The sequence below is a fragment of the Equus quagga genome, chromosome 22, assembly GCF_021613505.1.
Source record: "Equus quagga isolate Etosha38 chromosome 22, UCLA_HA_Equagga_1.0, whole genome shotgun sequence".
Classification (NCBI taxonomy): domain Eukaryota; kingdom Metazoa; phylum Chordata; class Mammalia; order Perissodactyla; family Equidae; genus Equus; species Equus quagga.
Genome location: NC_060288.1, coordinates 23,032,726 through 23,045,995, shown reverse-complemented (window position 1 = coordinate 23,045,995; position 13,270 = coordinate 23,032,726). Strand labels below are relative to the sequence as shown.

The following is a 13,270-nucleotide window of genomic DNA, read 5'->3' as shown; positions in this document are numbered from 1 at the left end:
CATTTCTGGAAAGAACGTAGGGTCCTGTGAGTGAAGTGTCGGGTTCCCCTGTTTCACATTTACTGGAGGCTATTGTAGAGAATCAACGAAAGGGTGAGAGGAAAGCAAAACCAAACGAGTTTGGTTTTTTGAGACATTAAATATGCTTCTAACAGATCTGGACCCCTGAACAGATGCCTGCACAAAAGCAGCAGCATCTGGAAGTGTGCACACATGTGCCTCTTTTCAGACTCCTTGGCATTATTTCCATGGTTACTAAATGAGTCACTCACTTCAACCAACAATGATGTGATAGAAATAGCTTCATCAGAGCGAATTCTCTTCCTCTCTGAAAAGTTGGCAGATTATTAAGGAATGTCCACAGTTTGCATTAATGATCCTATTACTTATGTGGTCACAATTACAGCTAACTAAATATGAGTCAGAATCAACATATTGTGTTCATGACTTTCTATCAAAGCAATAATACTCACACAAAGGAGGATTTTAGTAAATTCTGTAGTTGGCTCTTTATTATACGGTCATGTGAGCATGATGACATTCCTGTCAATGACAGACCACATATATGATGGTGGTTCCATAAGATTAGTCCCATATAGCTTAGGTGTGTAGGCTGTGCCATCCAGGTTTGTGTAAGTACTCTCTGTGATGTTCACACATGGACAAAATCCCCTAATGATGCATTTCTCAGAATGTATCTCCGTCATTAAGTGACACAACTGTACTCTTGTGTTGGGCATTTTTAATGAACCAATCTTATTTATTTGAATGCTTTTGATTTTTTCAAAATTAGTGAAAAATTAACACTTTTGTTACCAGATTACCAAGTTAAGGCTTCTGTCAGATCATACTTACATTAAGAAAGAAAAGCCTGAAGAGATTTATTTCATTTCAGTTAGCTCCTTTAAAGAAATGTGTTCATTAGGACACAAGCCTCATTTATCAAGGTTATTAAACCATTATGTAACAATAAAACTAGATTGTCAAATAATGTTCCATTCTTAGGCTCATTTTATTTTGATAAAACCAGGTTTGCTACACATTTTAAGATAAAGCAAGAGGAATAACTTATTCAGGAAAAATCATTAAACCCAAATAAAACCACCTCAATCATTGTTTTGAATTACTAGCTAATTTTTGTCCCTGAACCTGCTCCACTCAGGTTTTATGCTTTCTTTGATGACTAACTCTCATGGGAATATGATTGGCTTTTAAGATTAAACCCATCCTGGTGGCATAATCCTTGACCAGGGGTCCAATACTAAAAACTACTTGAAATATACATGGTCCATTTCTTATAATTAATTTGAGTTTTAGTAAACCTATGGAGAATAACTTTTGTGGGCATTATTAGAAGTTCAAAAAAAGGTTTTTATTCCCAAAACAAAGTGCCTGCTTTCTGGGTCTGTGAGTGGATCTAACCAGCCCAAGATCGGGACTCAGTTAAGGTTCTCTCTTCCATTATGGAGACCGGAAGATCAAACATCATACTAGTGACTGCAGTCCCTAAAAAACCCTACTGTGTGCTGTCGTGGAAAGAATGTGGCCAGGAATCAATGCTTTCAAGCACTGTTCTACCACCTGTCCCCTAGGCAAACGTTTTCACCCGACTGGTTTGATAAGGGCCCTTGGCTTTCCAAAAGAACTGTACTCATGGATGGGGATCACTTGAAAATATTTTGCTAAGGTGCTCACTCGGAAATTCTAACTCTGGTAATTGTGGTGAATCTTGTGTTCTGGGTAAACACTGTTGAATACTTCTTCACTACCTCTACCCTGGAAGCATTCTTGTCTCTTTTGGAGCGGTTGATAAGACTCTTTTTGGTGAAGTAGCAAAACCAGAGGGCCTTATTTCTAAATCTAGTTAACCAAATGCCTCCTGCACTCACCTAGTCATCACAAAATGGTGCAGAAGAGCACTAACTATTTTAATTCCTAATTCTAAAGTTAATCACGGTGATTCTCAAATCAGGAAGAAAATAAATTAAGATGCCATGTTATTCACTGGTCTCCTGTGAGATCTCACAGGTTTCTCATTAAATCGCACTGTTAGTGTTGGGTTCAGCGCTTTACAGGCAGGCAGATAGAATCCTGGCTATGACTTCCATCCACTCCCTGAGGAGGAGGAGAGATCGATGGCCATGTTCTTAACAGTGTCTTCAGTACTCAAACCACACTGGCCACACATTAGGAGCCAAATACATGTTTTCCAAGGGAGGAAGTGGAAGAATGAATAAAGTTGGGTGGGTCTGGTGGCACAGAGGTTAAGTTCGAGTGCTCTGCTTCGGCAGCCCAGGGTTCACAGGTTCAGATCCCAGGCATGGACCTACACACCACTCATCAAGTCATGCTGTGGCGGCATCCCACATACAAATTAGAGGAAGATTGACACAGATGTTAGCCAATCTTCCTCACCAAAAAAAAAAAAAAAAAAGACAAATAGTGTCAGCCCTCCAATCTTTCCTTCCTCAGCTGTAGAACAGAATGGTGATATCTATTTACCGCTGGTTGTGCGAGAATGAAATAATACATGTTAAGTGTTTAGCACAGGGAATAGCATATGATAAGAATTCTATGACCAGTAATTATCTTCCTACAGGAAGTCCACATCTCTGATTTCTAGAAGCTGCTTCTTTATTTCCTCCTCTGCTTTATTTTCCTATGTGGTAAAGAGTAAGTTTTATGGGTATTAAATCAAGTAAAATTCTTGTTCAGGGTAAAGCTGCTAAAACCTTTAAATCTGAATACTTGAAAAACAAAGGGAATTAGATTTTTCATTGACTTTCTACCCATCTCTCTCTGACACAGCTCAGCAAATCTCCGCTCTTTTAGAGGATTCCCCTCTAAGGGGCTCTAGACAGGGTTTTCTCCTGAATTTCCTTCTGAATTTCCACTTTCCGAATAAGTAAAGAGTGGAACTAGATGCTTTGTGCCTCTTCTATCCTCCTCGCCCTTATGTTAAGCTGATCTGGGGAGAACACCCCTCGCCATCGGGTCAATTGATGGCTGCAGTTCTGTAGGCATGAAAATCAACGACACTCGAGGTTAGTTAATTCTAGAAAATCATGCAATCTAACGCTTGCTCAGATCCCTAGTTTCCTGCCTGTGGAATACAAGGCATAGTGCAGATCTCCAGTTTCCCAGGAAGGCACTTCATTCTATTTTCTTTTTTTCTTCTTACTTAGTCTAATGACTCACATTCCAGATAGTTCTGCCCAATTTTAGAATTAGCATGATCTACTTTGTAGGAAAAAAAAGAGCCCACAATGTTTCATGTACAGTATAACTTATGTAATTTTTTTTCAGGGAAGGAGAAAAATACAACACTCAATGCAGAAGAATTCCTGCCTCCTTTAAAAGTAGGAGATGTAAAATATTAGTATTCTATCATTGGGGTGTGTTGTAATTTACTTATTTACTATATAATTCCCTGTGCATCTAAGGAATTTACATTTTCAAAGCATACTTAATGATATGGAAAAACAGTCTCAAAACAATGAAGTAAAAATGCAAGATGCAAATAACGCAGGCCGTGTAGTTCCAATTGAGGGAAATATCCCCAAATGTTCATTTTATCATCTCGAGGGTGGCTTGAATTTTTGTAAATCACTTCCTTTTTCTTTTGTGAAACATGCCTTTCTCCCACTCACAAGGACACTGTCAGGACAACTGAGAAACTTGACTAAGTCATGTTTCAGCCCCTATGAATCTTCAAAAAGAAAGGCAACATGTGCGTCCAATGAATTATAATAGAATACCGATGACTCAGCATTTCTGACAAGAAGTCCTTGCATGAGTCTCTTTTTGGTTCTTCCAAGAAAGGACAGTCAGAGACACCTCATGGGAACTGCTGCAGGCCTTGGGGAGGAGGCCTCGGTGGCAGTAGTTGGTTTGTACTGGGCCATCCGAGAGCGAGAACACGGCAACAGCTCAGCTCAGCCCCAGAAGTCACAGACTTGGGGAGACCCAGGCTTTAAATGCAGCCCACCTTTGGAGCTGGACACCCAGGCACCTGGCCTGCCTGCTGGAACGGTGACAGAGAATCAGCCATCATGAAATCAGGAAGAGGCTTTATCCTGACCTGGTTACAGATCACTGTTCCACCTAAATTCCATTGTTACTGATAAAATGTTATATCAATATATTTTTAAACTGATGCTATCTGCTTACTGAGTATTTTGCCTCTGGAGACCACTATGTAGGTGGTTTTCCTCTATCAGGGAACAAGTAACTCATGCCACTCACTATTTTGCATCTTTCGCTTGTTGTCACGTATCCATGCTCTATTAATGGCTTTTTAAAAAACTCAGTCCCACTGGTTAATTTAAATCCTTTTCTTCATCTGTGATCCATAGAGCTTACTCCAATACACAGTCTCATCTAGACAGACTAAAAGACGGAGGCCCTAATGCTGCCCACCTAACATGGGAGGAGCTGGAACCTAGAACAGAACATTTCTCCAAATGGAAAACAGCTCAGATGGTTAATGCAAATGAAGAATTTCAATTGGCATTGAACATAGCGTAATGCAAAATAACCACCTCACAGATCACTCGCTTCTATCTACGTATCAAAATATTTATAAAATGTCTTCACATTTCATACCTAACTAAGCCTCTTGGTATTTATTTTTTCAGTAGGATTTCCTTTGTCTTTAAACAAAATCTGATACAATGACCAAGCATGGACTTTTAGAAAGTGGACTCTCTCTCTCTCATTCTGCCTCTGTCTCTGCCTCTTTCTAAATATACAATCTAATCAGGGTGCAGATGGAGGACTCAAAGTATCACACAGATTATTATTGTAGATTGCATATAATAAGCTCTACAATCTGATTTCTGTGCCTCATATCTGATCCCCTTTCTTGAAAAACAGGCACATTTAAAATTGAATTTACAATTGAGGAAGTGAAAATTTAAAAGTACTGTATCAGTAGAACGTGGAAAGTTCCATGGAGATTAGTGATCATATAAATTGTTTACAAGGGGATAAGTAACTCCAGGGCGTTCTGTAGCTCCCCAAAGTAAGAACAATCAAGGGGACCCACCAGGCTTGAGAAAAACTCATCCCCTTAGAAGATGATTTCACTATTGTGCGTGGATAGGAAGGCCATCAAAGTGTGATAGAAAGGATGTCAAAAAAGAGAAATCTATTACAAGCATGATCATAGTACTTTGAAAAAGTAAGTTGCAGGCTTAAAGTTCACGTAGCTATCTTCCAGGGCTTTCGTAGTTCGTGATTTCTCAGGGACACCAAAGTGCCTCGGTGATGGGTGGTTGGTCCTCTATGCTCTAGCCTCACTCAGAAATAACCTGAAGCCAGTGGGCCAGTTCTGCCAGGGTGACATTAGGCCATGGCCCTCTGTGGTCCCTGCAGAGTGGGTCAGTTCCATGGATGTGGGAGGGGGTGAGTGCTGAGTCTGGGGACTGCGGGGTGTGCTTCCAACTTGGAAGCACACATACTTTGGAGTTGCTTCTTTTTCTTTCTTTTTCTTTTTTTTTTAATTTATTTTTTTGAGGAAGATTAGCCCTAAGCTAACATCAGCCGCCTATCCTCCTCTTTTTGCTGAGGAAGACTGTCCCTGAGCCAACATCTATGCCCATCTTCCTCTACTTTATATGTGGGACGCCTGCCACAGCATGGCTTGCCAAGTGGTACATGGGTCAGCACGTGGGATCTGAACCAGCAAACCCTGGGCCGCTGATGCGGAACATGCAAACTTAACCACTACACCACCAGTCCGGCCCTTGGAGCTGCTTCTTTCTTGGAGATGACCCAATGTTCAATAGTGACTTTTGTGGGGGGTGAATTGTGCCCCCCCAAAACATATGCTGAAGCCCTAATCCCTGGTACCTGTGAAAGTGACCTTATCTGGATGCGGCCTTTGCAGATGTAATCAAATTAAGATGAAGTGTCATAGAGGATTAGGGTGGGCCCTAAATCCAATGACTGGTGTCCTTATAAGGAGAAAGAGATTTGCAGACAGACGGACACAGAAGAAGAACACCATGTGACACTGGGAGCAGAGACTGGAGTGATGCCGCCCTAAGCCAAGGAATGCCAAGGATTTCTGGCAATCACCAGAAGCTTGGAAAAGGCGAGAAAGGGCTTTTCCCTAGAGCCTTTCAAGGCAGTATGGCGCTGCTGAGCTCTTGACTTCAGACTTCTGGACTTGAGATCCTCAAGACAACATATTTCTTTTGTTTCAAGTCACCCAGTTTGCTGTACTTTGTTACGGCAGCCCCAGGAAATGAATACAGTGGCAAAAATATATCCTCTAGGCTTCTCTTTTGCAATCCAAAGATTGAAACAATTTGTCCTGAAAAGGTAAGAGAACTAAGTAAATTTGCTTTTTTGGGTAGATTTGGGCAGATGCCTCCATGATGAGTTAGATTAGCAACGTATGGTGGAGTAAAATCCAGATAATATTTGGCCAGGGTGATTTCAGAAAAAGAGAGAGCCAAGAGGCCTGGGAGTCAGCAGCTGAAGGAATTCAACCAGCATGAAGCAGCAGGCAGTGACATGCAGAAGTGGGGGCCACGCTGTCCTGCCCATCACTGGAGCCCTGTCGAACCAGGTGGAGAGACAGGAAAAATTCAACCTAGGCGGCTTGGAGGGCCTTAGAAGTCCTGCTATCAAGCGTGTGTGTGGTGATGAGAGCATTTTCCGTGCCCCTGTGAAGCGTCAATGAACAAGAGGCACCCTATAAAAATAGGGACTATGTATATGGGAAGGGCTGCAACTGAGAAGCTGCAAGAAGGAAGGATTTTTAGGACAAGGACGGGGCTCAGTTATAGTTTCCTAAGACCTCTGGCAAATACTCCATTGTGAAATAAGGCAGAGTAAAGAATTCCAGAACAATTGCATTATCTTAACACCCTTTTGCCCTGCCTCACTTCCTCCCATTCTCCACTGGCCTCCTTTAAATCAATCAGCTAAAATCAATGGTATCTATGCAGAATCTCAAGACAGAAATTCTGCTGGGAACAGAACAGGAATGAATGTCAAGGAGAGGTCAGAGTATACTCATGAGCTTTGCTGCCCATCGTCTTACTTCCTTAACTTCACTGAGAAATCTTTTTGCTAAAATACATGCATTGATTTCCTCCTGGCTTTGTCAGCCCCAAGCCCGGACAGCCACGTTCCCCGTGAGTTACAGCGTACCTTCTGAAGAAATGCACCCAGATCAGAATGGTATATGAGTCTGTCCTATTCTGGCTCTAGAAAAGAAACGTTACAATAAATAGGTGGGAGAGATCGGCCCCACAATGGCAAAACAACCACAATAGCAGTGAAATCAAACTGAGGAAAACTTAACCTTATCATTAAATAGATACTTTTTCCTTTACAAAGTTGCCACCTATTTCTCAGGAAAAAAACTATGAAAAGGATACTGTGCAAATACTTGTCATTATTTTTAGTTGGTTACATACCACAGTTAGTCACCAAAATTACATGGAAAAGGGTAAATCGGGGCTGTTCTACCCAGGGTGGGTGTCAGATGGAGGTAAGGCAGACAGTGTGACATGGGCAGCCCTGATTGGTTTTGCTGGTTCATTTCCACTTAACTTGCCCCTTTATTTAAAACAAACTTTCTCTAACAAAGCTTTAATACCACTGAATGGCATTTTAATAGAATGGAAGCCCCCTCAGCAAAGACCAGAGAGTTAATATACATTATATTGGCTCCTTGCATCTCCTCTTCACTTTTCTAGTCCTTTCCAAGTCCGCGTGGAGCACGTTAGGAGAGGAGGGAGATATTGAAGGTAAGAGGGAGGCAAGCCCACTTCCTGTGTGATTGGGCCAGCTATGCACCCCCCACGCTGAGTGCTCCAATATTTTCCCTCCACCTAAAGCCAATTCATCATGAAGGAGACCCCTTTCAATCCCCCTCCACAAAGAATCTTTCCTTGATCACTCTACCAGCTCTCGATCCTTTCCTTTTCCGCAATGCAAATTTCTGTCACCTGGACTCTTTTCAGTAATTGAAAATCGCCTTTCAGGGACTGCTCTCTGCAGCTTAAAAGGGCGCAGTGTTTATATGACCCTTGAAGGCTCGAAAATGGGCTAGCAGGAGTTGAACACTCTCTCAGGTAAGTTACACGATATTTTAAGAGAGTCATTTATATTTTCTAAACACAGGATGGACCCCATGAGCAGGAATTTCAGACCAGGTAGGAAGTGAGGGTCATGGGTTGTGGGAGCTAATTGGGGGCCAGTGGGAACCTGTCAGGGGTCCTCATGCCCCTTCATGAGGCAGCTGCCTAATCAACCTATTTCAAAGGATGGCCCTGATTTTAGGGTGAGAAGCAAGACGTGCTTCTGCAGATAAATCAATCCTCTAACAGCAATAAACACTCTATTTTGACATCCTGGGAGATTTGCTTCAAATGAATCACAGTGAGCTATTTTTTCCCTTCTGGGCAGAATACTATTTGCAGATATCTGCAAATTTGGGGAGAGAGCTTGCTTGCTAAATGGAACTCTTGACAAGGAGAAAAAGGTGAACTGGACACACATTCTCACATGCACCCCTCCCCCCAAATCCTTCCAAATCTTCATTCAGTTTAAACTACCTCTTTATAAATAATATCTGATTAAAATCACACTAAAAAATGCGTCAGCTTCTATGTTAAATGACCATTCCTGGATTGTATCATTAAAGTATTTGTGCGTGTGCGTGTGTGTGTGTGTGTATACTTTTGTCCCGTCATCTATGATGGATCAAAATAAATTAGCCTACAGATAACTCAAATTCTGTGGATGTGCCTTGATGAAGTTCAGCTTATTTAACAGTATCTAGAGGTTACTGAGCAGACTTGAGGATTCAGGAGCAAGTAGGAAAGGCTTTAAGGAGAGGTTGAAGCCGATGACATTCAACGATCACAGCATTAGTTTCTCACTGTATACTTTAGCAGTCTAAAAATGAGGCTTCAGACAAAATACCTCTCCCCAATGGGGCCAAGACTTCCTTAGTCACAGACACAGGGTATGTACTGTGGATGACACCCAGCCCCTGTCAGTTCTCCAGAGCTGCTCCTAGGTGTCTTCTTTAGCCCAGGGCCACTCTGACACAACCCACTCAAACCCAGGGGTACTCCAAGACTACGCTCAAGACTCATTCATTTGTGTTTGCCACCTACTCACCCCACAACCACTGCAGAGTGAAAAACCGAGTCATCCACACTCCGGCTCACTCTCAGCAGTGACTTCGAATCAGGAACTGATAGTCCATATTGGGGTACACTGAAAGGTTCCCCAACAAGAAACCCTGGTCCACTTTACCTAACACCAGCATCTGTACTGGCATAATTTCTTCCTTTGCCCCCATCGCTAACAAGTTTACGCCAAGTTAGAATGTCGAGTAAAGCATACTAAAAATGTCTGAGTTCTGGGTTGCTCTTCGCAACATCTATTAATCTGAGCTTCTAATCTCCTTTCCAAAAGAACAGTAACCAAGGTAAGAACTGGAAACATTCATTTGCATCGAGATGCCCATAATCTCTCCCCTTTCAGGAATTATTTAAGTGCTTTTAAAGCACTGTTTTTCAGGGCAAGATAGAAGGAGAGGTTGATTTTCCAGTGATTATTCTGACTTGGCATTTATACTTAGAATTTCCACTGCTTTCAAGACTCAGGTTTGGGGCTTAAAGAGGTTTGGTATGAAGAGCAGCAAGCATCCAGCCCCAGGGGCTAGCTGACATCTGCTGTAGGACCGGAGGAGAGAGGGAGGCGGGTGAGGACAATGGGGATTTTGGGGAGCTGAGGTCTCCCTGTTCCTCAGTCCGTGTCAAGAATGTATCTGCTCCTTTAAAATCTGTGCATCCCCTGGAATGGCTGTGCTGTTTAGAGAGACCTGTACTGATGATACAGGTGCAATTCAAAAGAAATATTTTTTTAAAAAAAAGTTGGCTATGGGGAGAGGAGAGGAGTTCTGTTATAAAAAATAAAACTTAAAACATTGTCTTCTCCAAACATAGATGGTTTATAAGACCGCTGACAGATCGGAGGTCCTGATTCTGAAGCATAGGTGGGAAGCTTAGTGCATATGGTGTCATCCAAGCATCCAAGAAGGGGCCGCTTACGAAGATTTACATTTTACATAGGTAGGAGGGCAGGTGTGGGGAATTGCTGAAGGACTTTCCCGCAGATAAAGCAAAATCTCCACAAAATCCGGTTCCGTCTAATGTCTAAAGACCAAGAGCTCCTGTCAAGCTCTGAGGTAAAATGAAAAACAAATTTAGTCATACAGTGACATTTCCATTCAATAAGTAAACCTTTCCACTCCCTACTCAGTATATAGAAACACACTTTGTGGACTCCAAATAGCGACAAAGGAGCCCAATGGCTTACTAGTTTAGAACGACTAGTTCCCTCATTGCTTAACAATCTCAATGAAACCGCTTTACAAAATAAAACACACTCTAGGGCAAAGCACGTTGAGAGAAAGAAGCCAGAGAATTAAGAAGAAATAGTCATAGAACATTTTTTGTGATTTCCATGTCATCTTCTTCCCCAACATCTGCCTACACTTCTGATTTCATCAAGACTGCTTGTTTATGCACAGATTTTAGACACACATACTTTGCTGACCGAGAAGAACACATTATCCTCATTTGAAGCAATTTTCGTGTAAATGATTGCGCTGTTAACCTTCCAGGGTCATTCAAATATTTTCTGAGAAATTGGCTCCTTTAAGTTCTTTCTTAGAATGCCATGTGTTTCATTTTTGTGCAGAACAGATGACAGGCAGGCCATTCCAACAGGAGTTTAGTTAATTTAACGAATGCCTGTCAGGGGAAGTGAAGTGATGGGGCTCATAAGGCCAGTACCAGCTCAGTTTTTCCTTCTTCTCTAATAGAAAAGGCAAAACATGCTGTGTGATTTTGCAACCGGGCAAATTTAGAAATACTTTAAAGCTTTCTGTTTTGCCAAGTGTTTCATAAAAACTCTTTTCTTTCTATTTCATGCCAAAAAATGTTACCCCTTAAATATTTTTTCCCATATCTGGCTACATGTCCAGGATTTCTTCTTTTCTAAGAATAAATAATTTTTCTGGGGGATAAAAATGCCACTTGCTCCATCGGAGTAAACATTTCTTTATATAGAAAAAGCATTTGAAACATTCCACCAATAAGTCTAAAGAAGGATCTTTACTTAATATGATTTTGTTAAATTAACTTTGATTAAATATTTGATCTTTGAATTCTTTCTGTGACTCTCAAGGGAAAGTTCAGGCTTGTTTTAGAACACTTTCAATTCTACTTCTCTCACTGCTCTCAAGCTATTCCTTTTTACTAGAAAGCATTAAATAAGAATGAATTTCTGTCTTTGACCAAAATAATACCTTGGAAACGATACCAATGCAAGGGAACCCTCTGGGTTCCATTCTTTGCTTGCATATTTAGCTGGAGTTAGAAGGTTTCAGCTGTCAGGGTTTCAAGAACTCTAGCATTAAAAAAGTGTGAACATGCAAATTAGCTGTCAAGTGTAATAGAAAGTGAATAATGCAGCCCAGAGCTGACTTGTTTCCATTTCTGGTGTCCTATTAATCTTGCTGTTAGGTAAAGCACAGACACACAGGAACACTGAAATGTAGCAATTCGTATGGGTTGGTTTGGTATTTTGTTTTTTATGAGCTAAAAATGGTAATTACACTCACAAAGCCAAAAAGCTAAATAAATAGTCTTAGAGTCAAGAAAATAGGACAAAATAAAAACAGGCTTGAAAAAGCAATAATAGCTGTACACCTAAAATGTGATCAATATTCATAGGGAAATAAATTGTATGGCATTAGCTCTCATAAAACCACTAACGATCTGGTGAAATACCCTAGAGTTAAAACTTAACACAGGGCAACTTAGTATAAGGTCATTTGTTATTGATATTTAATGAATCATTGTAAGTCAATCTACTGTCAACAAAAAGCATTCTAAGTTGATATATAATGTTATTGCCAGTTAGCTGGTTAATTTTTAAAGTCCCTGTGTGTTCATTAGCGTATGAAGGTGTGTGTGTGTTCGGGATCGGGACGGGGCTCTGGTCCTTTATAAATGCTTCCTTCTAAACTTCCTGGTTTGCAAGTCTTTGTCACTCTTTTTAAAATCTAAAATTGCAAGCTGATTATACTTGGAGAGCATGTAGAGATGAGGACATGCAAACAGTTCAGAGAGAACACATCGCACAATGATTCCAAATGTCATAAAGGTGTTTCAGAACAAACCAAGATTCTCTCAAAGATGAATGATATACTGAGAAACTGGCAGATGTAGCAAATTGTTTTGCTCGTTTTCAACCCACTGTCATCCTGTTACAAACAGTACCAAATAAAATTTCCGTCCCTGTCCCACCTCATCACCACCCTGTCCCCTTCACGCATGGGGGAATTAGTGAGTTACATTTTGAAAATGTCAAGCATCTCAAAACACTTACGTTTAGTTGAACTGGGTCTCCCATGGTAAACAATAAAACCCAACACAGCAAGCCTGCTTCCTAGGGACGGCCACTCAGCATCGTGATGCACCCAAGTCAGAAATAATACCCTTCATTTGCTGCAATTGGTTTAGTATCAGTGCTATAAAAAATAGATGATGGAGAACTGAAGCCCTTGACAGAAATACAAGTCTGCTGTGTGTGGCTTCTACAGGACTGGAGCAGAGTGAAGTGGCAGTCTTGTCTATACACTGAACTCGGGCTTTGCCAATGCTGGCCAGCAGACACACGTGCACAGCCTACTCACGCTGTCAGCACACTCAGCACTGTGGGCCCAGGCCATGCCTGATGCCATTTACAGAAATGGCAGAGAGCTAAACATACACACAGTTAGAAGTCAACTGGCACAGAAGCTTCAGCCTATGGAATATCACTTCGGAGTGGGCAGGCCAAGTTATTTATGGGGCTTGGGTTTTCCTTTTTTGCTTTTGCTAAAAGGTCATTTCCATCACAAGAATGATCTGTGCCTCTGGCAAAAGGAAAGCTGGAAGTCAGTGAAGTAAAGGCTCGAAGGTCACCCAGTCTGCGCTATAGCATGGAGCGACACTGGGAGGCCAAAACACAAAATAAGCCCCTCAGACCAGCTCTAACTGAGTGTACTGGTTCTTTGGCGTCAAATCAGAGCCCAAAAATGGGTAGAGAAAGTCTAACTAAAAATTGAAAAATTAGGATCTGTGGTCTGTAAATACAAGAATGTGTAATATGACACTAAAGAGGAACATCATTTGAAAAATTTAACATGTTGTAAGAGAGAACAAGAAGACTCAAGAAAGAAACA

At 41.3% G+C, this 13,270-nt stretch overlaps 1 protein-coding gene across 4 annotated transcripts in view; it reads right to left on the bottom strand.

Annotated features, from left to right (window-relative positions):
• The window catches only part of SORBS2 (sorbin and SH3 domain containing 2), a 143,110-nt gene extending 130,639 nt beyond the window's left edge, over positions 1 to 12,471 (bottom strand). For all 4 annotated transcript variants that reach the window (XM_046648463.1, XM_046648464.1, XM_046648465.1 and 1 more), the window contains exons 1-2: positions 12,433 to 12,471; positions 7,165 to 7,220 (exon numbers count right to left, since the gene is read on the bottom strand). In XM_046648463.1, the coding sequence (XP_046504419.1) occupies positions 7,165 to 7,220; positions 12,433 to 12,456 (80 nt within the window). In that variant the 5' untranslated portion in view covers positions 12,457 to 12,471. The remainder of the gene's footprint in view (positions 1 to 7,164; positions 7,221 to 12,432) is intronic.
• Between the last annotated feature and the right edge of the window lie 799 nt (positions 12,472 to 13,270).